The sequence below is a fragment of the Myotis yumanensis genome, unplaced genomic scaffold (genome assembly GCF_028538775.1).
Source record: "Myotis yumanensis isolate MYYU_CA2020_CCGP unplaced genomic scaffold, mMyoYum1.0.hap1 SCAF_1, whole genome shotgun sequence".
NCBI classification, from domain to species: domain Eukaryota; kingdom Metazoa; phylum Chordata; class Mammalia; order Chiroptera; family Vespertilionidae; genus Myotis; species Myotis yumanensis.
Genome location: NW_027223752.1, coordinates 51080364 through 51108021, shown reverse-complemented (window position 1 = coordinate 51108021; position 27658 = coordinate 51080364). Strand labels below are relative to the sequence as shown.

The 27658-nt window shown below is 47.4% G+C and overlaps 1 protein-coding gene across 3 annotated transcripts; it reads right to left on the bottom strand.

Moving 5' to 3' along the window:
- On the bottom strand, positions 1-27658 carry PARP16 (poly(ADP-ribose) polymerase family member 16). 3 transcript variants are annotated; one of them, XM_070404117.1, is made up of 7 exons: positions 27620-27651; positions 26833-27025; positions 12289-12426; positions 8649-8855; positions 4852-5023; positions 3062-3203; positions 2-1254 (listed from the first exon to the last, which is right to left on the bottom strand). In XM_070404117.1, exons 2-7 carry the CDS (start codon positions 27004-27006, stop codon positions 1119-1121), a joined length of 969 nt encoding a protein of 322 aa, XP_070260218.1. In that variant the 5' UTR covers positions 27007-27025; positions 27620-27651; the 3' UTR covers positions 2-1118. The 3 variants fall into 3 exon arrangements, with proteins under 3 accessions (XP_070260227.1, XP_070260218.1, XP_070260237.1); XM_070404136.1 differs by lacking the exon at positions 27620-27651 and adding an exon at positions 27376-27395; XM_070404126.1 differs by lacking the exon at positions 8649-8855 and having other exon boundaries at positions 1-1254; positions 27620-27658.

Genomic DNA, 27658 nt, shown 5'->3' with positions numbered 1-27658 from the left:
AGGCAACCTGATAATTAGGAAAATACCTTTATTATTTTTGAAATGTTCCAATATTCAATGTAAAAACCATGATAGTGGCTTTTTCACTTCACAAATTATAGAAAATTACTTTCCCCATTCCTTACAGAAACCTCTCCCCACAATCCCCACCAATAAGACAGGGCTCCATTACGGCTGAAGCAGGGCAGGGAGGAGGGGCAAAGAATACGGCAAGTAGAACCAAGGCTCTCTGGGCAGCCAGGGGCTGCCCAGTTTGAGTCCCAAAGACCTGTGACCCCTCTGAGGCAGGCTCAGTCCACGCGTATCTGTGACACACTGAGGCAGGCCTCTGTCTTGAAGGCTGACAGTGGCAGAGGGCCTCCGGCATGGCACTTGTGCCTGGCAGGCCACAATCAAGGCAGCTTCATGAGAGCGAGATAGGAGGCAGGCCTGCAGCTATAATTAGCAGTTAGTTAATTTTTAGAAAAAGACACTTGAGTTGCTCAGTGTTAGGTTTGTATTTTTTAATCAGAACTCTGACTCCTTCCTTTCTCATCCATGGTCGGGCACGGGGTTACAGCTGCAGCAGAATGCTGTTTGTTGATTTGAGAAAACTGAAAATGTTTTGTACTTACAAAGGTGGATGGAATTCAAAAACCGATCCCCACCGATTTTTATGAGAAACATGACTATTCCTCTTGAGCGTCTCAAGTCAAAACAAGGCAACCGCCTAGTGATTTATCGTCCCCACTACGCATTTTCCGCCTTCCAGAAGGCATTAGAGAAAGGGCCAACGTCCGCCAGGAGCGATTGTAAACATACCACTGACAGCTTGGACACTTTGTTTTTAAATGCAGCAGGACTTTTTCCTTTGGCCCTGATGGAAAAGCCAACTCCCTAGGGCTGATTAGGCAGGAGCAGACAGGAGGGCTCCCCAAAACCTATGAGTGAGGGCCCGGTGGTCCCCCTTGCCGGAGTGTGGCTGGAGCATCATGAAAGGCAATCGATACATTTATGGCATATGAAAATTGTCCTGTGGTCCCCAACTGGCCCGCAGGCTCAACCTGGCTGGATGCGGGCCACGGGAGGTACAAAACAAGGCACATGGTGGAGGTGGTCCCCACTCCGGCCCAGAAAGATTATCTCTTCGCACGATTCCAAAAGTGTTGGAAAGTGGAGGAGTTGATGACACTCACTATGAGCAGCAGCAGCAGGTACAGGAATATCATGACCGTAAACCAATGGCTGGAAAACCAGGACAGCTGGCTGGAAGCCCTGCTTAAAAGGGAAAAAAGAGTGATGTTGGCAAAATGAGAAAAACATTTTTTTTAAGTGTATGCAACAACTCCTGGCTCAAAGATGAAATGATGAATTTCATCCTCTGAGTGAGCCATGAAATGAAGCTTCGTGCGTTCTCCTTTGCTCGAGAAATCCGAGGCTGTTTGCCCTGGCACTGACACGCCTTTCACCAGAACATGTTCTAAATGTACAAAGACAGCTCTGCAGTGAGCTCATCCTGAGCTTCCCTTTTATAGCTGCTCCTCTTGAACCTTCTATGTCCTGCCTTTCCTTAAGCAGGACTTTGGTATCTAAAAGAATGACCTCACTCAAGGTGTCTGCCCAGATGGCAGCAGGTGGCAGGCTATTTAGCAAACGTCGTTTCACTTTTAGACACCTACAGATATCAGTCTGTGCTGGGGAATCCTCCTTGGCCCGCTGGGAGGTGATCTAAACTGTCCAAGTGTGCACTAAAGAAACATTCCAGGGAGCAGTGGGAAGGAATGGAATTTTCAAATACAAAGAGCCAGATGATTTTAAACCAAAGGATAATGTCCACCAGACTCAGGAATGCTATACAAATTCCCCAAATTTGAGGAGAAGAGGGTTTTTTCCTGGTTTATGAAATCCTGAAGCATGGAACCCACGGGTATGTACAACAGGAGTGGGAAGTATTAAGTGATCCCCTTTCCTGTCTTACTTGCTCACCTGCTGCCCATCCCCATGAAAAGCTAGAGCCCAACAATGCAGCAAGATCTCAAAGTGACCTCGACCCTGGAGAACCCTGTACACCCCCCCCCCCCCGCCCCCACCACCACAACCACATTGCTGAGATGGGATGAGGCATCTACCATGGCTTTTAGGAGTCAGAAGGCCTCATCTGCCATTGGGTTCAACACGTTCACTTTAAAGATGAAGATGGCCCGGCCCTCATGGCTTAGTGGTTGAGCATCGACCTATGAACCAGGAGGTCATGCCTGGGTTGTGGGCTCGATCCCCAGTAGGGGGTGTGCAGGAGGCAGCCAATCAATGATTCTCTCTCATCATTGATGTTTCAATCTCTCTCTCCCTTCCCCTTCCTCTCTGAAATCAATAAAAATGTATTTTTTTTAAAAATAAAGATGAAGATGAAGCATCTCAGGTCCAGAAGATGGTGGTTCAACAGCCACCATGGAAAGTGACCGAGCTGGGCAGCACCCAATCCCAGCCAGTGTCCAGCCACCACCCTGCCTCTCAGCTTAATCTAATCAATGGGTTTCAGAGTGAAACCATGAGCCTAGGGCTAAGGGGCCCCACGGTCTAGGGCAGCCAATTTGGCTTCATTCAGTCCCTCATGTCACTTGTGTTTACGAATCTCTTTGTCTCATTCACTAGAATATATAGTCCTCAAAGGGCCAGGACCACATCTTTTAAAAAATATATATTTTTTATTGATTTCAGAGAGAAAGGGTGAGAGAGAGAGAAATATCAATGATGAGAGAATCATTGATCAGCTGCCTCCTGCATGCCCCCCATTGGGGATCGAGCCCGAAACCCGGGCATGCGCCCTGACCAAGAATTGAACTGTGATCTCCTGGTTCATAGGTTGACGCTCAACCACTGAGCCATGCCAGACAAGCCAGGACCACATCTTATATAACCTTATCCTCACTCCTCACCCTGTCTAGCAAAGTGCTTTATATACTTTATACACAGCTGAGGCCTAAAGCTGGAGGAAAGAGGGCGCTGGTAACAAAGAACCCAACACTTTTAATGCAGCCTTCAGTTGTCCTCCTGGGGCACGGGCAAGGACCGTCCCTCTTACCGCTTGGCCTGCTTCTGTGAGTACACCAGCAGGTACTTCACTCGCAGGAGCTGGTTGTTGGTGACCACAAAGTACTTTGGAGGGATATCTCCCCCTTCACTGTGCTTGATTCTCGCTCTCCTGCGATCTATCTCCTTGGAATCTGAATAAGGAAAGTAAAGCACAACTTTACTGGGGGTGGGGTAAGGGATACAATAACAAAAGCAGCAAATTATGACTATAAATGGGTCAAGCCTCCTGGTCTTTGGGGTGGAGAAGCCCCAGCAGGCTGAGGAATAGGTGTGTGTGTGTGTGTGTGTGCGTGTGCGTGCGTGCGTGTGTGGGAAGCACAGTAAAAAACAGGAGAATCAGCTGGGCCAGTGTGGTTGAGCGTCAACCTATGAACCAGGAGGCCATGGTTCGATTCCTGGTCAGAGCACACGCCTGGGTTGTGGGCTCGATGCCCAGTGTGGGGCATTCAGGAGGCAGCCGATCAATGATTCTCTCTCGTCATTGATGTTTCTATCTCTTTCCCCCCTCCCTTCTTCTCTGAAATCAATACAAATATATTTTTAAAAACACACAGGAGAATCAACAGAAAAACAAATAGGATAAAGAGAAAAAGGAATAGGAAAATAAAAGAGATACGAGGTGGGGGAAACTTGGCTGAACAAGGAAAGCAGAGGAAAGCAGCAGATTGATGTTCAAAACAAAAAAATAATCTGGGACGAGGAACAGGACTTGATCAGAGACCTGTCTCTTAGCAGGCATTTTAAATTAGCCATTCTGGATTCGAGCTTCTTAGAACACATCTTCTACTCTTTGTACCAAGTCTTGTTTAAACAAACAAACAGAAACAAAACTTTTAATGCCACGAAAAGCCTTAGCAATTTAAAAAAAGCCAAAGCTGTGTGACAGCAGACGTTGCAAGGTTTTGTTTTGATGTTTAATGTCACGGTTTGCAAACTTCCTAAGAATTATAAATGCAAATATTCATGCTGTCTGGTTTAAGAGGTTGGCGTCAGACCTGGGCCCGTTTCTCGGTTCCAGTTGTTTTACATTAGAGGCCAGGAACAGTTTTCTCAATTTTCCTTTTCTCTTTGGAACCAACAGGCCAGTTCTGGAGACCAGAATGACAGTTCTGTGACTCTTCTGCCTTTGCAGGCAAAACAGCAGGGGGTGCCGGGCAAGTAATCTAAGGGACGTATTAGGGAAGTAGACCGAGGCGGCCAGCGAGTCGTCTGCTTCCTGGAAGCCTGGGGTTTACTGTCTGTGGCCTCAGTTGCCTCTCACATCCTCCAAGGGCTCCAGCACACACAAGAGCATCCTGGAGGGACAGGTCTAAACACACGTATTTAGCTTCAATGTGGCAAATATTTTCTGAATGTCAAGTATGAACCAGGCTCCCTACTGATACCAGGTGTCCAAGCCTGACTGAGTCCCACGTCCTGCCCCCAGGAGCCCACATTCTGGCCTCACACACCCACGTTCAGCTATCACATCTCACTTCCTCCCAAAGCTTTCTCTGAGCATCTGAACCCACCGACGGCTCCGTCGTCTGATCTGCCCGGTGGATCCCCTCACCTGGGACTCTCTACCTACCACCTTATAGTAAGTGACATCTTTTCTACTGTGTGTTCAATACCATAAGGAGACTGCTCACTGCCTGAAGGCAGGCCCCTGTCCTACACTGCTCTGGACTCAGCCCATCCCTTAGCACGCAGTGGGTACTCCACCCAACCGTTGGGCAAACAGCAAGAGCCTACGCACCCTGAGGCTGCAGCCTAGTTCTGGGCCAAGGGCTCACTCACCTTTCTTCTTGGTTTGGCACTTGACATCTGGATGGTCTATGACCTCACACACAGCCACGCAGCTGAGGATGGGGCCAAGGAGGCTACGCTGCCACCCATAGCCATGGGGGCTATAAATGAGGGCCAGGCTCAAGTCACTGGTGAGGTAGGTCCCTTCCCCGAACAAGGATGTCTAGAATGGCAGAGCCACCAGAAAAGAAACAAGGCTGGGTAAGTATAAAATGGAACAGCAAGGCAACACAAGTCTTTCTTCAACAGAATTATAAACACAACATTTTCAAGCCTTTTTTTTCCCAGTGAAAAGCATAAACTCAAATAATCCTATGACATCATTATGGGGCTATCGCTAAACACATTCCTATCTGATGACCAGGTGACTGTGGATACACCTGATTAGCCTGGCACATAGTAGTTCCTGTGGTCAAGGATGAGTGAGAAAAACATAAGTATTAAAAGTCCAGCCCTAACCGGTTTGGCTCAGTGGATAGAGCCTCGGGCTGCGGACTCAAGGGTCCCAGGTTCGATTCCAGTCAAGGGCATGTACCTTGGTTGTGGGCACATCCCCAGTGGGGAGTGTGCAAGAGGCAGCTGATCGATGTTTCTCTCTCATCGATGTTTCTAACTCTCTATCCCTCTCCCTTCCTCTCTGTAAAAAAGCAATAAAATATATTTAAAAAATAAATAAATAAAAGTCCAGCCTGGTGGGTGTGGCTCAGTGGTTGAGTGTCAACCTATGAACCAGGAGGTCACAGTTCAATTCCGGTCAGTACACATACCCAGGTTGCGGGCTCAATCCCCAGTGTGGCGCATGCAGGAGGCAGCCAATTGATGATTCTTTCTCATCATAGATGTTTCTCTCTCTCTCTCTCTCTCTCTCCCTCTTCCTTCCGCTCTGAAATCAATAAAAAATATATTTTTTAATTAACAGGGTATTAATTAAAAAAAAAAAAAAAAGAGTCCAAACAGACCCAAGTTTAAATTCTGCCTATATCTCCAACAAGCTGGCAAGTTATAAAAACTCTCTGGCTGGGGGGTGGGAGTGGCCGGAGAGAGGTCAATGGAGGGAAAAGGATACATAGTAATACTTTAAACAATAAAGAATTTAAAACAAACAAACTCTCTGGGTCTCAGTTTCTGCATTTACAAAATGGTGATAATAGTGTCTCCTTCATAAGGTCGTGGATGAAGATTCAATGAGATAATGTATATAAAGCATCAATCAGGACTTCTGGCACATGAGAGGGGTGGGCACTTCAGCACAGAATCTTGTGTGGTAGTATATGCAGTAATTCCTGCTACATGAAATGCATGAGCATGGTTACAGTGATGGGCTGGCAGAAGCAAAATAATACTCGTATGTTCTAGGAGGGGGATCGCACCTTAAGGGGAAGCAATCTGAGTCACTACTTAGAAAGGAAATGAATCTCTCAGACCAGAAACTATAACTGAATGAAGAAGCCTATAGGAGGGTCAGGGTAAGTTTTACTCTTTGTATTGGTGTTGACCTAGAAAATGTCCAAAAATCTAGAAGGCAGCTCCCTGGTGGTAGGTGCTAACTTGGTGCCCTCCATGAGGAAGCATGCCAGGTGAGAGACAAGGATCTCAGGTTAAATACCTCCAGTTGAGCCTACAGAAGGCATAGCAAACAAATCCTTGCCCATGGTAGACATCAATAATCAACCATGATGGCCAACATAAAAATATCAATGATGGTATTCATTCACACTGGCTCAGAATCCTTCTCAATGCGACATCTAGGTAGCTGCTACCCAGGGCAGCTGCTATTCTGGGGCCACAGCATCAGTATCACAAGACAATGAGTGGACTCTAACAGCACACTGAACATCCTATGCTTGGGAATTGAGAAATGTCTTGTCTGGTGGCACCAGACTTCCACAATTCTAAGCCAATTCAGTGACGCTTAAGGGATGTGAAACAAGCCTTTGCTTGGCCTTTGGAAAGCCCCGTGCTGGGTTAGGCAGAGTTCCCGTGTCTTAAAATCCTGCACAGACCTCTCCAAGGATTCTGAATGTCCTCTGATCTGACCTCATGTCCATTCTCCCCTCTGCCTGTATATATACACCTTCTAGACTCGAGAACCGCAAGCATGGCTGCAGTGAGCAGAAGAGTGGGAAACTTGGGGTATCTCTACCATGAGAACAATTCCACAGCTTCAACTGGCAGACGTCCCACTGAAAATCCAGACAGAAGAGGCAAAAGCAGACACTTTAGCAAAGGATTCTGATGAGATGCTGCTAAATAGCAAAATCCCTGGGGGACTGAAGTGAAGGTCTGGTGTACAAGACTGTAATCTGCAGGCAACTTCAGGCTGGCTCTGCTGTGGAGGGAGGCCCGGGATTCCAGTAGCCTGGCCGAAATAACCAGCTGAAAGCCAGTGTAAACAAGCTCGTCATCCTCAGCAAAACCTAACTGCACTAATTGCTAATCTGCTGCAGCGCTGCTGGGAAGACTCTCCCGCTCCAGGATGCATCAGCCACAGGTCAGCCTGCGGCTCAGGGAGCCAGCCCCTCAGGCATGGCAGGTGCTGCATGACCGGAGGAAAGGCTGTAGCACTGCTACTACCCAAATTCCTAGAAAAGCAGTGTCCTTGGTGCTTAGTACAGGAAGACCCTTTGCATGCATGAGCTGTTTCAATCCTCTCAGCTCACCAGAAGGTGGGTAATGGTGCCCTATTGTACAGATGAGGACACTGAGGCTCAGAGAGTTTAAAACAATCTGCACAGGCTGCAGAGCTGCTAAGGTGGTCTTTTTGGCTCCTGTCTGTACTCTCCCCTACACTTCACAGAGAGGCAAAAAAAGTGCCAGCGGAGCCCTCGCTGGTATGGCCCAGTTCGTTGGCCATCATCCCGTGCACTGAGAGGTTGCCAGTTTCATTCCCAGTAGGGCACATGCACATGCCCGGGTTGCGGGCTCAATCCCCAATAGGAGGCAGCCAATCGATGCTGTGCTCTCACATCAATGTTTCTCTCTGTAAAAATCAATTTTAAAAAGCTTTTTTAAAAAAAATGTGCCCTCAGTGGTTGAGTGTCGACCTACAAACCATGCCTGGGTTGGGGCTCAATCCCCAGTGTGGGTCATGCAGGAGGCAGCCAATCAATAGTTCTCTTTTATCATTGAGTTTCTCTCTCTCTCTCTCTCTCCCTTCCTCTCTGAAATCAATAAAAATATATATATTTTTAAAATGTGCCAGTGGAGAAGGGGTTGTTGACACTATTTTGACTCTTTAAAAAGGAAGGACACTAAGGAGAGGAAGCAAACTCAAGGAGGGAGGGAAAGGACCTCTCCCTGGCACATCCCCCAATTTCTCCAAGGGCAGACTGTGTTGGAGTGACCCCTAGAGCAGTGTTTCTCAAACTTCAAAATACAAAGAGATCACCTGGGGAGCTGGCCTGGGGTGGGCCCTGAGATTCTACTTGTCCAACAAGCTCCAGGTGATGTGGTGCCACTGGTCCAGGAACCATGCTGAGTGGTGAGGGTTGACCACACACTGGATCACCTGGTGAGCTTTAAAAGCATGCTGCTGTCTGGACCTGACTCCCAGAGATGCTTCTCAAACTGTCATCAGTATAGGGATCACCTGGAGATCTTGTTAATATGCAGGTTCTGATTCAGAAGGTCCAGGTGGGCCCAGGATTCTGCATTTTCACAGGCGCCCAGCTGCTGCTGGTCTGTGGCCCACACTTTGAGTGGCAAGGACTTAGGGAACCTACCCCTTCCCACCCTTTACCCGCTCTGACCCACCAACCCCCCCAAATGTCAGCAGGCTTAGGCCCCACCTTGTTCAGGTGGCAGTGCAGGCCATTGTGGATGATGGAATGGAAGTTTTCTAGGCGGCTCCCATGGAAGGCGTAGATTAGGTCTCGTTCTCCTTTGGTCTCATAAAATTTGGCATTCGCTGGGTCCGAGTACTCGATTTCAAATAGGAAGTCCGGCACAGGGACAGGAGTGTGAGGGGCACCAGTCAGCTTTTGGATCTTTTCAAACTTGAAAACATGAAGGGAGTCGAAATTTTATTTGGGAAGCTGGTAAAATGTGCTGCCAACATGGCCTCCTAAAGCCTTGGGCTTAAAGTCTAATGGACTCTGTTCATGAGAACAACTGGTTTCATGAGAATAAAGACATCAAGTTATAAACAAGCCCAGAGCTTACAGCTCAAGACTGCCTCCTCTGATGTTTTTCCCTACAATAGGCTGAGAAGCATGCATTGTTCCTTCTAACTAAAGATCACTCTTAATTTTTATAACTTTCACATCTATTTCCTATATTCCATCTTTACAATCATCTCAGGAGGTAGAAAGGTGTGATAAATGGCAAAAATGGCCACATATTTTTCCTCCCACCCCTCTGCAATGTGACTTTGCAGGTGGAATCCCACCAAGATTCCATCAAGAGATGGAAATGATTTCACTCCCCTTTAATTTGGACTTGGCCATGCGACTTGCCAATGGACCTACGGCAGACAGAGGCTTGAAAAGGACTTGCCCCTCCTTGTCTGCTGCTGGAACCTTTACCCTTCATTGCCATGTGAACAAGCCCTGCTAGCCTATAGGACAGGGATGGCGAACCTTTTGAGCTTGGTGTGTCAGCATTTTGAAAAACCCTAACTTAACTCTGGTGCCGTGTCACATATAGAAATGTTTTGATATTTGCAACCATAGTAAAACAAAGATTTATATTTTTGATATTTATTTTATATATTTAAATGACATTTAACAAAGAAAAATCAACCAAAAAAATGAGTTCACATGTCACTTCTGACACGCGTGTCATAGGTTCGCCATCACTGCTATAGGAGGATGAGTGCCTCATAGAGGAAGGCCCAACCACAGCAGCCATCCCAGCTGAAGCCCCAGGCATATAAGTGAGGCTACCCCAGATCACCCAGCCCCAGGTAAGCCAGCCCCACCCAGAAGGACCACCCAACCAACCCACAGAATCATGAGAAATAATCAGTGTTGTTTTAAGCCACTAGGTTTTTGGGGGATGGTTTGTTATGAGGCAAAAAAAAAACCTACTTGATATAAAAAGGTGAGCTATTTCCTAAGGGGGCAATGATCCTCTTTAGGGCAGAAACCACATCATTTCAGTGATTTCCAAACAAGTAAGTCACAGTCTATGGAGAAGGAGAAGTTTTCTCTGGGTTGTGATTAAATAAGAAAAATTAGGGCGGCCCTGGCTGGTAGCTCAGCTGGTTAGAGCATCATCCTGAGACACCAAGGTTGCAGATTCAATCCCCAGACAGGGCACATATAAGAATAAACCATCCACCCGGCATGGCTCAGTGGCTGAGTGTCAACCCATGAACCAGAAAGTCATGGTTCAATTCCTGGTCAGGACAAATGCCCAGGTTGTGGGCTTGATCCCCAGTCGGAGGTGTGCAGAAGGCAGCTGATCAATGATTCTCTCTCATCATTGATGTTTCTATTTCTCTCTCCTTCCTCTCTGAAATCAATAAAAATATTTTTAAAAAAATAAACCAATGAATGCATAAATAAGTGGAACAACAAATCAATGTCTCTCTTTTTCTCTCTCTCTCTCTCTTTCTCTCTCTCTCCCTTTCTCTCTTTTCAAAATCAGTCAATAAAATTTTTTTAAAAATATATTTTATTGATTTGTTACAGAGAGGAAGGGATAGGGATAGAGAGTCAGAAACACTGATGAGAGAGAAACATCGATCAGCTGCCTCCTGCACACCCCCGACTGGGGATGTGCCCGCAACCAAGGTACATGCCCTTGACCGGAATCGAACCTGGGACCCTTCAGTCTTCAGGCCGACGCTCTATCCACTAAGCCAAACCAGTTAGGGCAATAAAATTTTTCAAAGAGAAAATTTAGGTCAATGTAATAGATATATATTTACATATATTTAATACATATTTTATACACACACACACTGCTGTAAGGTTGCCATGACCCTTTCTTTGGAAGAACTCTTCTCTATTCTAAGGTCAGGACCATCCTCTTTTGTGTTAAAACATCCTTTTATAAAATGATGGTACATGGTAGGCTAATGTCCTTGCTTGGGTCAATAAAAAGCTGATAATCCTGGATGCCAACACTCCATATTTTAATGGAAGTCAACTTGTCCATAATCCAAAGTCAAGGAGCTATTATCGTATCTACTTTACCTGCAGCAATATCTAGTAGGTGCCTGATGCCCATATGAGGAATGAATAAATCTCAATTTAACAGATGACAAAAGTAAAACCCAGAGATCACCTAAGAGTTAACAGTCCAGCCTGGCCCCGAATATCTCCCACTGACTCCCTCTCCGGGGCTCCTTATGTTATTTTCCCTCCCAACACAGATGGATGTCCCCAGACACCAGAATCCAAGACATCAAATTCTATGCCACTTAAGGATTTCCGTCTTTAGCAGGAGCTTGTAAAACTGAATGCTCTTAAGTTAAAATGGATTAATTAAGTGAAGAACAGTACCGATAAGCCCCTGCTGCCTCTCAGAGGAAAGAGCACCAGATTGCGGATCTGCCATCCCACACTCTGGTCCTTGCTATCCCAGCGTGTCCTGGGAGATCTGGTCAGGCAAGGGACACCAAATTATGGAATGTCTGGTCTATGCCAAAAACTATCCTGGGAGTGACACACATTCCGTTATAGCTCCCCTCTGAGGTACCTATTAATATTCTCAATTTACAAATGGGGGAAGGAAGACCCAATTATGGGTAGAAGTGGAGTTCAGTTTTTTTAAATTAATTTTTAGAGAGAGAAGAAGGGAGAGGGAGAGAGAGAAAGAAACATCAATGCTGAGAATCATCAATTGGCTGCCTCGTGCACACCTCCTTCTAGGGATTGAGCCCACAACCCAGGCATGTGCCCTGACCGGGAATTGAATCAGCAACCTCTTTGGAGCATGGGTCAACGCTCAACCACTGAGCCACACCGGCCAGGCATGGTGGAAGTGGAATTTAAACCCAGAGCATGAGGTTTTCCAATACTTCAGGCTCTGCCTCTCTGTTTCCTAACACCTGGATTAGGCCCATGTTTCTTAAGGTGTGGTCAAGGGCCTACCCTTATCAGAATTACCTGGGCTGCTTGTGATACCCAACATGCATAGAGCCCTTAGCATGTGCCCTTACACATTGTTCTAAGTGTGAAAATTCATTCAATTCTCACAGCCATTTCCCTCATGGAAGTATACTATTCGTAGCCCCATTTTATAGATGAGGAAACTGGGGTACTGAAATGTACCAAGAAACCTGTTCAAGGTCACACAGCTAGTAGGAGGAAGAACACAGCTTTGCACTGCCAGTGTGCAAGTTCGTGGGCCCCACTTCAGACACAGAATCAGAATCTCTGGGGGCAAGGTGCAGGAATCTGCATTTGCAATAAGCTGCCTGGGTTATTTGGTGCACAAGGAGGTCCTAGGAACCTGTGATCCTACAAATCAAAGTCTCACCTCTGACTTCCCTGTACTGTGGACTGTCAGGACCTTTGAGGATAAAATCCAGCTCAGCAGGTCCCAGGCCCGTTTGTCTTTATCTTCAGAGGACTGGAGAAGCTCTTTCAGGTTGGGTAACTTGCTGGCATCTGCAAGCTGAAGTGAGGAAAACCTCCATTAGCAAGGATCCTAGACAAAATGAGAAGCAGGAGCCCTCTAGCGGTAAGACAGCAACCTTCACTTCTTCCAGGTCATGAATTTCCTAAGAGAGACATGTACAGATCTGTGATCCCCTTTCCAAAGAACATCCAACTCCAAGTGCTCCAAACACTGCAAGGTTTCGTAACTTGTTTCGTACAAAACCTGACCTCAACTGATGTGAGGATCGTTCAATCTTTATTTATCCCACTTCATGTTACATTTTGCTGTAGGAATATTAATTCTGATCCTGAGATGCCACCTCGCTGGAGGTGTTATCAAATACATGATATATACGCGGGTGGGTAAAGGGTTAGTAAAGCATGAGAAAATGACCTGCAGTTAATTTCCTGTCAGCCTGTTTCCCTGGAGGCTGGATAAAGGAAGTATGGCAACTACATACAAAACCAGGCAAGGCTGCTTATGGTAAAAATGACAGAATAGTAAGCTGCACCTACACTGGGAGAAACTGCAAGTGGGGAACCCATGGTTTGAGGTTTCCCTGAAAGTGGTGACTTTTTGCGAGGCTCTGCCAGCTATGTCTATGTCTTTTTTTTTTTTTAATATATTTTATTGATTTTTTACAGAGAGGAAGGGAGAGGGATAGAGAGTCAGAAACATCGATGAGAGAGAAACATCGATCAGCTGCCTCCTGCACATCTCCTACTGGGGATATGCCCGCAACCCAGGTACATGCCCTTGACCGGAATCGAACCTGGGACCTTTCAGTCCGCAGGCCGACGCTCTATCCACTGAGCCAAACCGGTTTTGGCTGTCTATGGCGTTCTTACAAGAGAGACCGGTCTCTGTAAAACATGGGGCTTCATTAGGTCAAAGCAGTTCCTACACCCACCAGACATGAACCTCTTTTTACACATGAGCTGTCACCCTCAGGACAAAGCCTGGATCCTGGAACTGTGTGTGGACTGCTTCAAGGACTTCCGTAGAAACAGAACCCCTGCTGTAAGTTGCAACCCGTCCTAGAGCCTTCCGATTTAGGCTGGTGCCCGTGTGGCCCGCTATAGATGCCAGTTTAGTTGTATCGTTACACCACATTATTGCCTTTGTAAAATTGGGTAGCATCTGAATTCTGAAACCCATTTGGTGCCAGGTTTTCTGTTAAGGGACTGGGGATCTGGACGAACAGATAGCTACAAGGTGACTGTAGCTTTTGCTCAGAAATGATGACTAGAAGCCAAATCTCTCTAGCATGGTTTTTTAAAACATCACCGTACACAGGTTCCATCTGTGAACATGCCTTGGATTGCACCACCTCCAAAGTTTGCTCACTCAGTCCCCTGGAATGCCCCTTCCCCTGCTTCTACCAACCCAGGCACCCCTTTCTCTAAACCCCAACAGCACTCAACTCCTCTCCTTTCTCCCCAGTATGGCCAGGATTCCTAGAGGCCAGGGACAGTCATGTATTTTTCTAATCCTCCACTTTCCTGGACACAGGGGGAAAAGCAGACAGATCTGGGTTTGAATCTCTGCTCCCCTGCCTTTTTTTTTTTTTTAGAATAGTTTACTGATTTTTAGAGAGGAAGGGAGAAGAGAGATACATCCATCGGCTGCCTCCTTCACGCCACTTCCCCACCCTCCAGCCCCCTTCCCCAGGGTGTCTTTAAACAAAGCACTGGACCTGTCTGACCTCAATCTCCTCTTTAACATGGGAAGCCCACTATCTCCATATCAGGTTGACAAGAAGATTAAAGAAAGTAGCAGAATATCAGAGCCTGGTTTATATATGTTCATTTCTTTTCTTTTCTTTTTTCTTATATTTCTCCCTGACAACACTCCCAAACACACTTTTACTGGGGATGTAGCTGGTGCTTCATGAATATCAGTGTGGTTTTTCCATTTACAACCACTGATGATTTTTTTTTAACTCTGTACTTGAAAATGAGAAACATTTCAGGGCTGCTTTATTCCTCTCTCTTCCAAAGATTCAATTAATAGCTTCAGACTTCTAATAAAACTACCTGTACATGTCTCATGAGCAGTAGTTTTTAACAAGCACATGGGCCCTAGCTGGTCTGGCTCAGTGGATAGAGTGTCAGCCTGCAGACTGAAGGGTCCCGGGTTCAAATCCGGGTTCAAGGCCACATGCCTGGGTTGTGGCCCGATCCCCAGTATGGGGTGTGCAGGAGGCAGCCGATCAGTGATTCTTATCATTTATGTTTCTATCTCTCTCTCCCTCTCTGAAATCAATAAAAATTTTTTTTTTTAAAAAAAGCACGTGGGTGTGTAAATGCTTCACGAGTGTTGGTGCTATTCAGTGGGGAGGAAGAAAGGTAAGTAATTGTGACTTAAACCTCCATTGTCATAACAAAGATGCATACAAGCTACTAAGGAGACCGAGTGGGACTTGTGTTGGGTAGCGGCTGAGGGACAAGGGGGTGGTCAGGCAAGGCATTGGCAGAGGAGGTGCTGTGTGGCCTGGGTAGTGCAGCGTGAGGTCAGGGCAGTGGATGGGGACGTGGTTCCTTGTGAAGGCTCTCCTCCCAGGCAGAGTAGCCTGGGTCCAAATCTGGGTTCTCGTACCCACCACGAGCTGTGTGACCTGGGTGAGTGGCTTGATCTCCTGTGTCTTGGTTTCCTCAAATACATAATTGGGATAATATTAGTAGCCATTTCCCGGGATCTCTGTGTCAGTTAATCAGGTTAAACAAGTATAGTGCTTAGAGCAGTGGTTCTCAGCCTTCTGGCCCTTTAAATACAGTTCCTTGTGTTGTGACCCAACCATAAAATTATTTTCGTTGCTACTTCATAACTGTAATGTTGCTACTGTTATGAATCGTAATGTAAATATCTGATATGCAGGATGGTCTTAGGCGACCCCTTTGAAAGGGTCGTTCAACCGCCAAAGGGGTCGCCACCCACAGGTTGAGAACTGCTGGCTTAGAGCAAAGGGAGGCATTAGGTACTCTAATGTTAGTGGGACTGCCATGTGGTTGTCATAATTAACTGCAGGTGGTTGGTGTGGCGGGCGCCTAGAGTGTGGGGAAAGAAGAGAGAGGAACAGGAGTCAGAAGGTGAGGTCAGCCTTCGAAGGCCTTGGACACCCCCCGGAGGTCTCTGGGCTTTGTTCTGTAGGCAATACAGAGCCACTAAGGCAGCAGTTCTCGACCTATGGGTCGAGACCCTTTGGGGGTCGAACGACCCTTTCACAGGGGTCGCCTAAGACCATCCTGCATATCAGATATTTACATTACGATTCATAACAGTAGCAACATTACAGTTATGAAGTAGCAACGAAAATAATTTTATGGTTGGGTCACAACATGAGGAACTGTATTTAAAGGGCCAGAAGGTTGAGAACCACTGCACTAAGGGTACCTGACGCTGTGTTCCAAATGGTGCTGCTGCCTGCCCAGTCCAAAGGACACCTCCCAGCATCCTGTGACCTCACCTGTCCTGCTTTTCTACTCCTGGTCCACACTTGTTATCCCAAAGCCAAAACTGAGTCTGCTCTCCCATAATCACCGTCCCCATCACTCCTGTTCTCAAATTCCACCTGTGAGCCGCAGCCCTTGCCAACAGTCCAGACCTGGGTACAGAGAGCCCTACAAAACGATGGTCAGCTAAGCCAGGTCAGTCTGGGGAAGGGGAAGAGACTGCTCCCAGCTTTGAGATAAACCCAGCCTCACCTGAGCGCCCTCGCCCTCGCCCTCGCCCTCGGGGACAGCCCTCTTCCAGGGCTAGGCCCTCCCACTGCTGCCTGCCCTGTGTGTCCTGCTGGGCTCCTCTCTTTGCCCCCCACTGTTTAACCCTCAACTGGCCTTCCTCAAGTCCTATTTCACTTTTCAGGCTACTCTGAAAAATACATCTGCTCCAACGAGTTAACAGGATTCTTTTTCTTTTTTTTCTTTTTTTAATTTTTTAAAATCTTTATTGTTCAGATTACATTTGTTCCTCTTTTTTCCCCCCCATAACTCCCCTCCTCCCAGTTCCCGCCCCACCCTCCTCCCTCACTCCCCACCCACTGTCCTCATCCATAGGTGCACGATTTTTGTCCAGTCTCTTCCCGCATCTCCCATTCCCCTTTCCCCCGCAAGAATAGTCTGTCCATTCCCTTTCTATATCCCTGATTCATTATAATCACCAGTTCATTCTGTACATCAGATTATTTATTCACTTGATTCTTAGATTCACTTGTTGATAGATGCATGTTTGTTGTTCACTATTTGTATCTTTACCTTTTTCTTCTTCCTCTTCTTAAAGGATACCTTTCAGCATTTCGTATAATACTGGTTTAGTGGTGATGAACTCCTTTAGCTTTTCCTTATCTGTGAAGCTCTTTATCTGACCTTCAATTCTGAATGATAGCTTTGCTGGATAAAGTATTCTTGGTTGTAGGTTCTTGCTATTCATCACTTTGAATATTTCTTGCCACTCCCTTCTGGCCTGCAAAGTTTCTGTTGAGAAATCAGCTGACAGTCGTATGGGAATTCCCTTGTAGGTAACTGAGTTTCTTTCCCTTGCTGCTTTTAAGATTCTCTCTTTGTCTTTTGCTCTTGGCATTTTAATGATGATGTGTCTTGGTGTGGTCCTCTTTGGATTCCTTTTGTTTGGGGTTCTCTGCGCTTCCTGGACCTGTAAGTCTATTTCTTTCACCAGGTGGGGGAAGTTTTCTGTCATTATTTCTTCAAATAGGTTTTCAATATCTTGCTCTCTCTCATCTTCTGGTACCCCTATAATTCTGATGTTTGTACATTTGAAGCTGTCCCAGAGGCTCCTTACACTATCTTCGTATTTTTGGGTTCTTTTTTCATTTTGCTTTTCTGGTTGGGTGTTTCTCACTTCTTCGCATTTCAAATCTTTGACTTGATTCTTGCCCTCCTCTGTTCTGCTGTTGGGAGTCTGTATAATATTCTTTATTTCAGTCAGTGTATGCTTACTTTCTATATGGTCCTTTATCACACCATCGAGGGTCTCATTAGATTTCCTGTACATCTCATCAAGTTTATTGACAGACTCTAGAAGCCTCTTGAGAGACCTCAAAAGTGTGGTTCTGAACTCAATATCCTCCCTTGATAGTTTTGTCCTGTTTCTTTGTCTCCGCATTTTTTACGCTTTCTTGGTACACCCCCTAGTGGTCTTTGTGCGCAGTCTTGTTGTAGTTAAGCCTTGATTGTTGTAGTTAATACTAGAGGGATTTGACCACCAGGCTGACTGGCTGTGAGAATCAGCTGTGTGGAAAACTTCTGTCCTCTGGGGAGGTGCTAATCTAGCCTTTGCCTGAGGCGATCCAGCAAATGGCTCTGCGCAGGGCTTGGGCAGGGTGGGATCAACAGGGCGGGTGGAGGGAGCAGTTATGGCTGCTCTCAGTCCCGTTCCCAGAGGCTCTGCTTCTCAGAACCCCGGCCACCGCTGCAAACCTCGGAGAGAAAGCTGCCCTCAGATTCCAACTGATGCCGGACAATCCTGCTTCTCCCGTCTGAGTCTGGGTCCCTAGAGACTTGCCCGGATCTGGAGCCCAGAGTCTGAGAGTCCCTCCTGATTGAAAACGACAACCGCGCCCTCAGCCACCAGCCCGCTTTGCGCGCGCACCTCGGTACCTTTATATTTTCCACACTGCGCCTCTTCTGAGCTTCGGTAAGCTGTTCTCTTTCCTTCTAGTTGAAGAGTCTCTCCTCAGCCAGCCTTCCTGTGGTTCTGGGTGATGTCTGTTCCGTCTTTTAGTTGTATTTTTGAAGTAGTTGTTTGCGGCAGCAGTCTCCGGTGTTTACCTATGCCGCCATCTTGGCTATCCTCCTCTTTTTCTTCTTGTGACCAAAACCTGTCTGCATGTTAGCAGTGCCTTTTAGGGACCAGGAACACAAATAGGGCTGTCCCGTAAAATACAGCCTGCCCAGTTGAATGTGAATTTCAGATAAATAACAAAATAAAGCGTTTACTATAAGTATAACCCGTGCAATAATTACAGCATACTTCACACTTTACAAATTATGTGTTGCTTCTCTGAAATTCAAATGTAAATAGGTGGCCTATATTTCTTTTTGCTAGTCTAGCAACTCTGTCCTTCACAGGGCCCTTGGGAATCTGTTCTGGCTTCTCTGCCTAACAGTACCTCCTGAAACATGCTTCTCACCTGTCCCCTACACCATTCCTCAAGTGCCCTATGTCTTTCCTTCTCTTGCTTCTGCAGCTGCCCAGCATGAGAGTCTGCTCAGTCTTCAAGGCCAGCCTAAAGTCACTGACCCTGACCCTGACCACTCCCAACCTCAAGGCTCCCCTGTGCTCTATGCTAGGTCAGGGGTCACTGTTCAACACAGCCCTCAAGTTGGTACTTGACTCTCTCCACACTTGTTATCCCAAATGCTTCCTGAGGGCCAGCTCCATCGTATGTATTCTGGAGCCCCAGCAGTCAGCTAGAACCTGGCACGGAGATCAGAGCAACATGGTGAAAGCTAATATTTATGGAGGCCTTATCACATGCCAGGCACTGGGCTAAATGCTGTGCACACGTCATCTCATTTTATCCTCACAACAACCTATCAGAAAGGGGAGGAACCTGGGGCTTGGAGAGGTCAAGCACCTTGCCTAGGGCCTTGCAGCTCTTCAGTGGCAGGGCCATGAAACCAGGCAGCCCTACTCTAAGGTCTGTTCTCTGTGATTCCATTTATAATGGACTAAATATCTTAGCCCAAAGGAGCAATTCCCACAGAGCTTTAAGAAGCTGCTTGGGAAGCCAATCACCTATGTTTCTGGAGTCTCCCACCCCCACATAATAAATCAAGACAGCTGCCAGCTGTGCCTAGGCCCTGTAGGTAAGGAGGAAGATGTATGTCAGGTGAAGTACGAGACAAGCATTACAAACTACTGTTCATGGCAGTGGAAGGCATTTACGAATAACCGGATTGAAGAGAGTAAGTGTTCAGGAGGAAGGCAGGCATTTCTGGGGGGTGGGGAAGAAGGCAGAGGGAAGGGTATATGGGTCAAGTAGGATAGAATTGGGACGTGGTGTAAAGAGGCGGATTTTGAGAAGCAGAGAGAGAGAGAGCACTCCCCGTGGAAAGAGCTTAGCAGAGAGGCAGTGATGTGAACAGTGCCCTAGTCCCAAAATGTGGCCCAGGCTCAAATACCCCAGAGCCAGAGGGGTGATGAAAATGAGTAAGGGGAGAGTCTAAGAAAGCGGTGAGGGCTGTGTTGAACAGTGACCCCTGGCCTAGCACAGGGCCCAGCCACCGAACTCCAGTTCCAGCTGGTGTCTGCCCAGGAGTGACCTCCACCCAGGCAGTGGAGTCTCAGATATTTTTTTTATTTTTTAAAGAAATGAGCAAGCTGCATTTTTTTAACTTCCCAATTTCTAAAAGCCTAGAGAACAACCTGTCATTCCACAGAACATATGTCTGTCTGCAGCCTCTACTCTGGGGAACAAGGAAGGATTCCGGTGAAGAAGTGGCTCAGGGAGCCTGAGTGCTGGGCAGTGCTGGGCAGTCCAAGGTTTAAGAAAGGAAGTCTCTCAGGAAAGAGGTGGTTTGCGTGACAGAGACCAAGGGCAGGAACCAGCAGGGGAAGCAGAGAAGAGAGAGGACTGATGACCCTGGAAGGAGACAATTCAACCTCCTGGCTTTGAGTTGGGTGGTGACAGTCCATCCCAGCGGACACTTTGCAACCACCCAGATCACATTCTCCTGGGGAGGAGGCCCAGGAATCTGTGTACAGAAGCTGCCACAGGTGCTTCTTATCACCAGGCTTGGATGATAAGCACTGCTGTCCTAGAACGGCTGGCAGCAGGAAACAGAGAACATCTGCAAAAAATTCTTGTGGTTCAGTTGGTTGAACATTGTCCTGTGCCCCAAAAGGCTGCTGGTTTGATTCCCGGTCAGAACACATACCTGGGTTGTGGATTCAGTCCCCGGTCCGAGCACATACAGAAGGCAACCGATATCTTGCTCTCCCTCTCATGTCCTCGGGTGAGAATTTAAAAAAAAAAAAAAAATCCTTGTCTAGGAAGATGCCGGAGGTCATAATTACTAGATGTGGGTGGAGGTGCTGGAAGCAAATGAACCAAAGGTACAGCCAAGGTCACTGGCCTCAGGACCAAAGTGACAACTGTAACAGTGGGTGGGAGGGACAGATGGAGCCGACAGGATGCCAAGATGAGGCTGGAAAGGCAGACACTGCAGTTACATACAGGTGCACCTGGCTTTGCCCAAACCTAAGGTATGACAATCCAGAGTCACTAAAACAGCCTGGGGTGAGAGTCTACTTTACAGGAGAACTCTTCACAAAAGAGGTCATCATGGGGATCCTTTAGAGGAGTCCCCACCCTGGCTACACGCCAGCAACACCTGGGAGCTGGAGGGTGGTCTGCTCCCAGCACATATACTGATTACCTGATAGGAAGATGAAATGAGCTCCACATAGAAACCGCTCAGAACAGTGCCCAGCGAGTGGTAGGAGCTATCAGCACTGAATAAGTGTTAGGGTCTATACTATTATTATTAATCAAATGTCCCTTTCTACTGCTCACCAATCTGCAGAGGAACGGCATACATTTCCGGGATGGTTGGGAAGGGAGGAGGTGGTTTCTACTGGAAAGATAAATCCCACCCCTGGTTCCTCCACATCACCATTCCTAGCCACACACTCACCGCCAGTCACATCACATCATACCTATGCCTGTATCCATATCTTGTCATATCTGTATATTCCACTTCCCTCTTCAGATATCATCTTTGGAGAACAGGGAAATAAAAAGCTAACCTGAGAGACTGAGAACTTTAACTTGAAATACCAAGTATGAACCTAAATTGATACTTATTGATTGGACTAAATCTAATTGTTATCATTGCCTCACTACCAGTAGGTGGGTGCTCATGAAAATGATCAAATCGCCCTAACCGGTTTGGCTCAGTGGATAGAGCGTCGGCCTGTAGACTCAAGGGTCCCAGGTTCGATTCTGGTCAAGGGCATGTACCTTGGTTGCGGGCACATCCCCAGTAGGGAGTGTGCAGGAGGCAGCTGATCGATGTTTCTCTCTCATCGATGGTTCTCTCTATCCCTCTCCCTTCCTCTCTATAAAAAATCAATAAAATATATATTTTTTTAAAAGAAAATGATCAAATCAATTAATAGAAAAAATTTTAAACTAGACATTTTCTGCAAATATAAACAAGTCCCACTGCCTAGGCTCCACCTCAGATCAATTAAAACAGAATTTCTAAGGGTGGGGCCCAGACAGCAGTACAGTGGGGCCTTGACTTACGAGTGTCCCAACAAATGAGTTTTTCGAGATATGAGCCATCTCTTGGCCGATTTTTTTGCTTTGAGTTGCGAGCTAAAATTCGGGTTACAAGCCAGCTTCAGATACCCCACCGCTAGTTGGCGCAGCGAACGTCACAGTGAACGCCACAACATCAGCCCAGCATCACGTGTCTCACTCGTTCACTGTTGATTTGACATACGAGTAATTTGAGTTACGAGCTCCGTCACGGAACGAATTAAACTCGTAAATCAAGGCCCCAATGTATTTGTTAAAGCTTTCCAGGTGATTCCAATGTGAGCCAAGGTTGAGAGCCTTGTAAAGAATAATCTCCCTCGGTCAATGTCAATTCCATTTCTAACCTGGAAATAAGCATCAAAAGCCTTCCTTAGAAAGTTCTGTTAGCCTTTGAGGCAGCAACTTCACCTTTCAGAATTTACCTCAAGAAAATAACTAGATATATAAAGAAGAAAAAGGAAATAACTATAGATATAAATAATGATTATGTGGAAGGATGTTTATCATAGTATTATTTATTAAAGCAAATGTATAATATTGTGAAGGAAGCAGAGGAAGAACTCCTAACTGCTGGGGGTAAAGGCACAGAGTAAGATGAGGTTCCAGCTGTGTCTTAAAGAACAAGGGAGAGTTTGACTTGGACAACATAGGGGTTGGCAAGGAGGGGAGAGGGGGCAGGCCTGCCCTGAGGTTAGGACAGAGTGGAGTTTATTCATGTCTTTAACCCAGACACTGGGGAGTCAGCTTCTCTAGAGAGAGCAAACCAGAGTCCAGAACCAGGAGAGCCAGTACAGCCTTCCACACCCACCCCCAAATGGTGGATGGGAATAGGGCAGGCTAGATGCAAATGCTTCTCAGACTTGTTAAAACTGCAGATCCTGCCATGGCCAGGTAGCCCAGTTGGTTAGAGTGTCACCCCCTTATGCCAAGGTTGTGGGTTCGATCCCCAGTCAGGGCATATATAAAAAGCAACCAGTGAATGAATAAATAAATGGAACAACAAAGCGATGTTCCTCTCTCGCCCGCTCTCTCTTCCTCTCTCTTTCTAAAATCAATTAGAGAAATTGATTTTTTTAAATGCCAATTAAAAAAATCAGATCCTAATTGGGTAGGTCTGAGAGGGGGACCTGGCATTCTGCATTTCTAACAAGCTCCCAGGTGATGCTGCTACTGGTCCTCAACCCCACTTTCAAGTGGGAAGGGCCTGGAATTAATATAAAGGAGCCGCACTAGCCAGTTTGGCTCAGTGGATAATGCATCAGCTTGTGGACCAAAAGGTCCCGGGTTCGATTCTGGCCAAGGGCATGTACCTTGGTTACAGGCTCCTCCCCGGCTCAGGCCCTGGTCAGGGCATGTGCAGAAGGCAACCAATCGATGTATTTCTCTCACATCCTTCATATATATAAAGGAACCATTACGACCCACCTCCCACCCCCAGAAAGGATCTGCAGGCTAATGGAGAACCAGGGCATGGAGTTCCTAGGGGAAAAAAAACAAACATGAAGTTTGAGGGTCAATGGTCAGGGCTACAGGGCATCCCAAGAATGCTACCGATTCTCTGACCAATAAGGGCTCAGCCAACCCTTGTTCAAGGAACAAGAGCAGAAACCCTCCACCTGGGCAATCGCGCACACACAATTTGATTCCTCAAACATCTGATAAGCACCTCCCAGGCCAGGCACTGGGAATACAAAGACCTCCCGGTGTAAAACTGAAGTGCTGCCTCAGAATAAAAATATCATCAAAACAAGCCACCTGAGAGATGATTTGGGGCTTTAGGGAGTGTGAGAGATAGGGCCAGAGCCATGCAAGTTTGGTTTAGCAGCGAGCATTCTCAGGAAAGCAATAATCAATAAAGTAATTCAAGCCAGAGCTCTAATTTTTTGAAACTGCAACATGTGCTATAGGTGTGCAATGACACCTTGTAGTATGGAGAAAATTAATTTAAAATGGTTAAATATGACAAACTGTTTCACATTACTTCCAAGTGCTTTTAGTTAAACAAATAAAAATTATAGACTTTTTTAAAATACGGAGATGCTTTATTTTGTTGTTCTTAATCCTCCAATGGATATTTTTCCATGGTTTTTTTGTTTGTTTGTTTGTTTGTTTTTAAGAGAGAGAGCGTGGAAGGGAGGGGGAGAGCAGAGAGAAAGAAACATTGATGTCACTCACATCGATTAATTGCCTCCCACACGTGCCCCGATCAGAGGGCCTGGGGTGGAGCCTTAACTGGAGATACGTGCCCTTGACCAGAATCAAACCCTGGACCTTCAGTCCACAGGCTGATGCTCCATCTACTGAGCCAAATCCGCTACAGCAAAATACAAGATTTTTTAACAGCCCACACCTTCCTTCTTCAGGTAACCACAAAATGACCCAGAAGAACGAATCCAGACCTCATTCCCTTTTCTTTCAAAGTTAATCACTGACTCAGATACAGGTCCAGATGCCAAATTCTCCAAATTTTCTTCTGTAACTCATGTAAACTGTGGCAAAAGGAAACCTGAAGTGTGTTTATCTAAGAACATGTGCATGCTCTCAGAGGTCGTACCAGGTCCTGCCTGGGGAGCGGCCTTCTCTTGGGTAACTGCTCCTCAAAGCCATGCCTACAGACGGCCAAGACTCTGTCTGGCCTGGACCAGTTTCCTTAACAATGGTGCGCAATAAGGAATATGGCAACAGAATGGGTTGGTAAGAATCTGCCTGTGTTTCTCCAGCGGCACAATGAGCCCCATGAATGGGACAGTCTGTCCCTCCAGAGGTGACTATTTGGGGCTCTCTGAAACTCTCCTAAGAAATTATGGGTATGGAAGCAAGGGTGTGCCCCAAACTGAGAGCACTGATACCTATCAGGAGGGACGTGAGATAGTGTGAGCTCTATCAAGGGCACTTTTACTTGATTGATATCATTTGAATGTTTTATAACAAGAATATATTACTTGCATAATTAAAAAAATTTAAAGCATAAACAAATCGAAACACTTCCAAAGCTCCCTTTGCATGTATCCCATATTCATCAAACAGATCTGATTCTGTTTGCCAGTAAGCCCTTCCAGCAGGAAGAGAAGGTGCTGAGCATGCTAATCAACTTGGATGTTTCTTGGTAAAAGTTAATGAAGTGCACCGTGGGGCACCATCTCGGTGGGTGTGGTCCCTCAGACTCCTATCTCTTCTCCTGAACAGATCCCTCTCTCACCCTACCACCACAAGGCTCTTTCAGAAATGCATCCTGGCCCAGCTGGTGTGGCTCAGTGGTTGAGTGTCGACCCAGGAACCAAGAGGTCTTGGGTTCGATTCCTGGTCAGGGCACATGTCCATGTTGTGGGCTCAATCCCCAGTAGGGGTGTCCAGGAGGCAGCCATTGATGATGTTCCTCTCTCTCATCAATGTTTCTATCTATCTATCTATCTATCTTTGTCCCGTCCTCTCTCTAAAAATCAGTAAAAAAGATAAAATCTATACATCTTGGCAGGACATGCCAAGCCCTGCATGCTCTGGCTGGCCTCACCTTTTCCTGCTCCCCACAACGGCCACACTAAAATGCAGACTTGTTCTTCCCGGTGAGCTCCTGGATTCTGCCCGTCCTGCTACTCCTCCTAGAACAGCACTTTCCTCCTCTCTGCTCCCTGAAATCTTCCATGTCCCCTAGGGATCCAGCATGGTCTCAGCTACTGCTCTTTGTTGGTGTCCCCTGACCCCAGCTCAGTGCCAAGGACTAGGGTCCCTGCTCTGGGCTTCCTCACTTTATTACAGTGCCCTGGAACTGAACCTGCAAAATCTCCGAGGTCTGCCTGCATAGGGCTTCCCCACAGTACAGCTGAGCACACTGTTAACCTGCACCCTAGGCACCTGGCCCACAGCAAGGGCTCCATTAAAATCTATTGACAAAATAAAGGTATGTCACCCCCAAGGCTCTGATATCACAGACTCACAAAACTGAACATCTCAATTTGCAGAACAAACTGTGGGGAAAGTCAGTTGGCTTATCTTTCTCTGACCTCCCTGAACCTGAAACATCTGTGTACGATGGCCTAGGCCTGCGATGCCCTCAACACATCCCTAGCCTAGATTTCAATGGACCATGTGGGAGGCAGGAGGCTGGGCCTGTGTCCTATTACATCCCAAAAGTGAAAGCAAAGATGGAACCCAACCCTGACCACCTCATCAGACAAAATTCTAAACACCTCCTTAAATCTGTTAATGTGGTTCATAACATTAATTGATGTTCAAATGTTGAACTCATTTTGCATCCCTGGAATAAACCCAACCTGTTAATGAGGAATTGTTTTTTATACATTGCTGGATTCAGAATCCTAATATTTTATAGAGGATTTCTACAATTATACTCATGAGTGACACTGGCTTATAATGTTCTTTTCTTGTATCATTCTTATCAGATGTAGGATCAAGGTTATACTAGCCTCTTTTTCAATATTCTGGAAGAATTTGCACACAAATTACTGGAATTACTTATTACCTCAGTGATTGGTAGAACTCACCAAGGAAACCTGCTAGGCCTGGAATTTTCTTTGAGTGAATTTACTAATTCAGTGTCTTTAATGATTTATAGACCATTTCAATTTTCTATTTCTTATAGAATCAATTTTGGAAAATTATTATTTTTCTAGGCAATTCCAAACATTTGAATGACAAAAACAACTGGTATCTGGAATGCTGACCCTAAAGTGAACTCTGCAAGAAATTAAGTGCCTTGTGAATCATCAAAGAAACAACAGTTCACATGTGTACTGTATGTTGCACTTTATAAGAGCGCTGCCCATATGTTACCTCATCTGAAGATCAAGGTATGGGGGCGCTCTGGTTACTTTTGGGGTGTGTGTATTTGCAAAGGGATGAGTAACTTCCTATTTGGCCGAGTCCGGGGATTCAGATCAATACCCATTTGCTGGCCACACTAGGAAATCGTGTGGAGGCCTAACTGCTGAATCCCTCTTCACTCCTGGAAGCCACTTGTCATGAACAAGAGGAAGCGGCCCCCAAGTGCCTTGGGAGTGTTCTTAGCTCATTGCTGGAAATGAAGCCTAGGGGGAGTCGTGTTTACTCACCGGGGCCACAGGACACGTGGCCTGGGAAACAGCGGGCCGCGCCGGGGGCTGGGGAAGCACACTCACCAGGGCCTCGAAGTCCTTGCAGTCGTGGCGGGCGTAGGACGCGGGGAAAGGCCGCAGCGCCGAGTCCCGCCGGTAGCTCTGCAGGGCCGAGGTGAACAGGCTGCATCGCAGGTCCGCCGCCAGCGTGTCGCGGGCCGCCGCCTCCCTGACGGCCGCCCAGCCTGCGGGCTGCATCCCGGTGGCGGCGCGTGGCCTGCGGGGAGACGCGGCGGGTCAGGAGCGAAGGCGGAGCCTGCGGTCAGCGCGGGGCCGGGCCGGGGACAAAGGGCCAGCGGGGGCTGGGGTCGCAGGCCTGGGGGGGAGCTGGGCGGGATGGCAGGGGGAGGACGTGCTAACGAGTGTCCCCTCCGGGGGTCCTGGCCGGGGCGCTCGCTGCCGGGAGACGGGCCGGCAGAGGAGGGACCGGTCAGGGCCCGCGGGTCAGCGCGGCGGGGCTGGAAGGACTGGAGGTAATGGGGCCTTGGGGGTGGGGGGGGTCCCGGCCCTGGGAGAGGGTCTATGTCATAGACATGGGATGAGCCCACAACGGCGGAGCGTGCTGACCCGCGTCCTCCGCAGGGCGTGGGGCTGGGGGCACACCCAGGGGGACCGCGGGCAGAGTCCCCGCCCCGCGCGGCGCGAGGCTGCGGCGCCGCCGGTGCCTTCCTGTCCCGCCTCCGGCCGGGCCCCGCCGAAGCCCCGCGCTCGCCCGGCTGCCCTGGGCGCCGCCTGCGTTCCGCCAGCGGTACCGTCCGCTCACCGAGCCCTGCCCGCCCGAGCGGCTCGGCGCCCCGCGCACTCGGCCTACCTCCCCTCCCGGGGCCGCGCTCCCGCAGCCGCTCCGCGC

Bases quoted from the DNA above. Each gene is read 5' to 3' on its own strand.
- PARP16 (XM_070404117.1), bottom strand. From the start codon at position 27,006: ATGCAGCCCGCAGGCTGGGCGGCCGTCAGGGAGGCGGCGGCCCGCGAC. The intron at 8,856-12,288 runs GTGAGACTTTGA...CATGTTTTCAAG, and splicing joins ACAGTACAGGGAAGTCAGAG to TTTGAAAAGATCCAAAAGCT. The intron at 5,024-8,648 runs GTGGGGCCTAAG...CTGCCATTCTAG, and splicing joins TGCACTGCCACCTGAACAAG to ACATCCTTGTTCGGGGAAGG.